This window comes from Melanaphis sacchari, unplaced genomic scaffold (genome assembly GCF_002803265.2).
Source record: "Melanaphis sacchari strain LSU unplaced genomic scaffold, SCAv2.0 Contig445_pilon_pilon, whole genome shotgun sequence".
NCBI lineage: Eukaryota > Metazoa > Arthropoda > Insecta > Hemiptera > Aphididae > Melanaphis > Melanaphis sacchari.
Genome location: NW_020271290.1, coordinates 1 through 2,498, shown reverse-complemented (window position 1 = coordinate 2,498; position 2,498 = coordinate 1). Strand labels below are relative to the sequence as shown.

General features: G+C 42.5%; 1 protein-coding gene across 1 annotated transcript; it reads left to right on the top strand.

The window, feature by feature from the left end:
- Positions 1-781: 781 nt before the first annotated feature.
- LOC112597903 lies at positions 782-2,494 on the top strand (the record flags this gene model as incomplete). Its single annotated transcript, XM_025344131.1, has 2 exons — positions 782-1,450; positions 1,915-2,494. Coding segments are annotated over exons 1-2 (1,086 nt in total), but the record flags the coding sequence as incomplete, so codon positions are not given.
- Positions 2,495-2,498: the final 4 nt, after the last annotated feature.

The following is a 2,498-nucleotide window of genomic DNA, read 5'->3' as shown; positions in this document are numbered from 1 at the left end:
TAAATAAAAAATATCTACTGTCATCTAAAAAAAAATCTGTTTGTAGATTTCCTAGTTCCCCGCACATAGTTAAAATGTAGCATATTATTAAATAAGTATTTACAATAAAATCAATTGAGTATGATTATAATTTAATAATTCAGTGAATAACTATATTCCTCGTTCTTACGTTACGCATTTTTTCATACAAAAATTTTACCATACGATGGGAGAAGTGCATACGCTGTATACGATTTAGATGCACAAGTAATATGTATTTTTTATGTCATGGAATATGAACACTTATTTAGATAAAAGTAAGTACTATAAAACTAAGAGATGCTAATGACAAACTCCTCCTCTTGTATTTGTTAATCTACTAACTGGTTTATAAAACTTGAATAAACCATAGAATAATAATTTTTTATGAGAATATTTTGTAAAATATTATGATAAGTAAATAAAAATTTAATTAAATGATAATTTATTTTGATCTCTAGCTGGTAAGGTCAAATGTATTGAAAAGTGATATTTTGAAAAATGTTCTAATATATGAGTAATATTTGGTATGCGAACTTCATCTATTCGTATATATCACGTTAGTATAATAGTTACTTAGTTTGGATTTTAAAGTTGAACCTTAACAGTAACCGAGTGAATAATATCAGTAGATTATTCAAGTTCATAATTTAACATGTCGCATTGAGTGCGGGAGATTTTTCTACCTACCCAAAAATCTGGATTCAAAAACCAGTTTTAAATATGAGTAGCTTGTATTTTTTTAAGTATAGTGTACTGCGTTATAACATAACCTAGACACTCGTCAGTACAAAAACGACCGTAGACCAAACACTAACTTGACAAAGACAATAGTAAGCACGTCTTCCCACATATCCGCACAGCTATTTCTGTTAGGTGTCATACGTGTATTGTACACATTTAACTCACTGCAAAAAACGAAGACGATGAAGTCGACAGCGACTGTGATGGCGGTCGCTAAAATGATCGAAGCCGGGGTGTTTGGATCCGACAGTCGGTTCCTGTCGTTCACGTTGGACGGACAACACAATGCGATCGATCAGTTCGCGTCGTCTATACTGTATGGGACGATTACTGTAGGCGATTGCGACTGTCACCAACGAAGCTATCGACTCGTGTTCAAGTTCAAGTACACTGTGCCGGAAGTGAGAGAGTTAATCAAGAATGACAAGCAGTTCCACAACGAAACGCTGTTCTACGAACGGATATTACCGTTCTTGATGGATTGCTGCTCGCAGAAGGACGACGATGAGGCCACGATTCCGACGCTCTGTCGTTACTTTTATGGGCGAAACGATTGCGGTGACTTGGTGAACCAGGACATAGTTGTCTTGGAAAACGATGCCGTACGCGGATATCGGATGGCGGTGACCGACCATCGGTTGTGTTTAGATTTCGACCACCTGGTCGTGGCGATCAGAGCTCTAGCAAAGTGAGTGAGAGACGTATTATTATGCTATATCGGATTGATCCATTAGACGGGTCACGGGAACATTTTCAATCAGTTTCGTGGAGATGTATTTTGATATTATTTAAGATTTTATGTTTTAGACGAGTTGTTAAGTACAATTTATTTTCGGGGTACTAAACGTTACCTAACACATGTCAATGTCTTCTAGCCGAGGCTTTATAAATAAAACGTTCGACTACGTTCAGAGTATCAAATTTAAAGCATACATTTTCATCCGCCTGGCTTATAATATAAAACTTTAAATTTTTTGGATTCGTGGCATCCCTATATACTTAATTCTTTTTAGGAAGAGACTCGCGTTGTAACGGGGCAATAAATACGTGTGATCGTATTTATGACGATTGAGTAAAAAAATATGTTCTGGTAGATCGATTTACCAATACAATTACAACATCGGCTATATTACATTTGTATTGTGATCACAGGTTTCACGGTTTATCGTACAGAGCCAAGCACGTGGATCGTAAAACGTTCGAGGATCTCGTGGCCGAGGTGCAGGAAACGCAGTGGGACGACAACGGGCGATGGGGTTTACTGGACAAGGAAGTCGGAGGACTACTCGCCGTGGCTCTGGACAGGATAATCGAACGGCGCGGCGGTGGCGGAGGCGACGTCGATCGGCGCGTACACAGGTTTCGGACGGAATTGTTGGCCGACGCGTCGGACACGCTGAGGCGCGTGATGGAACCAACCGAACCGCTGTCCGTCCTGTGCCACGGAGATTTCAACCGCAACAACCTGATGTTTAGGTACGACGACGGCGGCGGCGGCCGGCCGGTGGACGCGCTGCCGTACGACATGGCCACCGTGCGGTACGGGTCGCCGGCGCTCGACCTGTCGTTCTTCCTGTACATGAACACGGACCGCCGGACCCGGGACGATCACTGGGACGCGCTGTTGGACGCGTATTGCGGGACGCTGGCCGCCGTCGCCGGCGACGTGCCCGTGCCGGATCGCCGGCGGCTGGACGCGGAAATGCGCGAGCACGCGTTCTACGGGTTGGCGCACG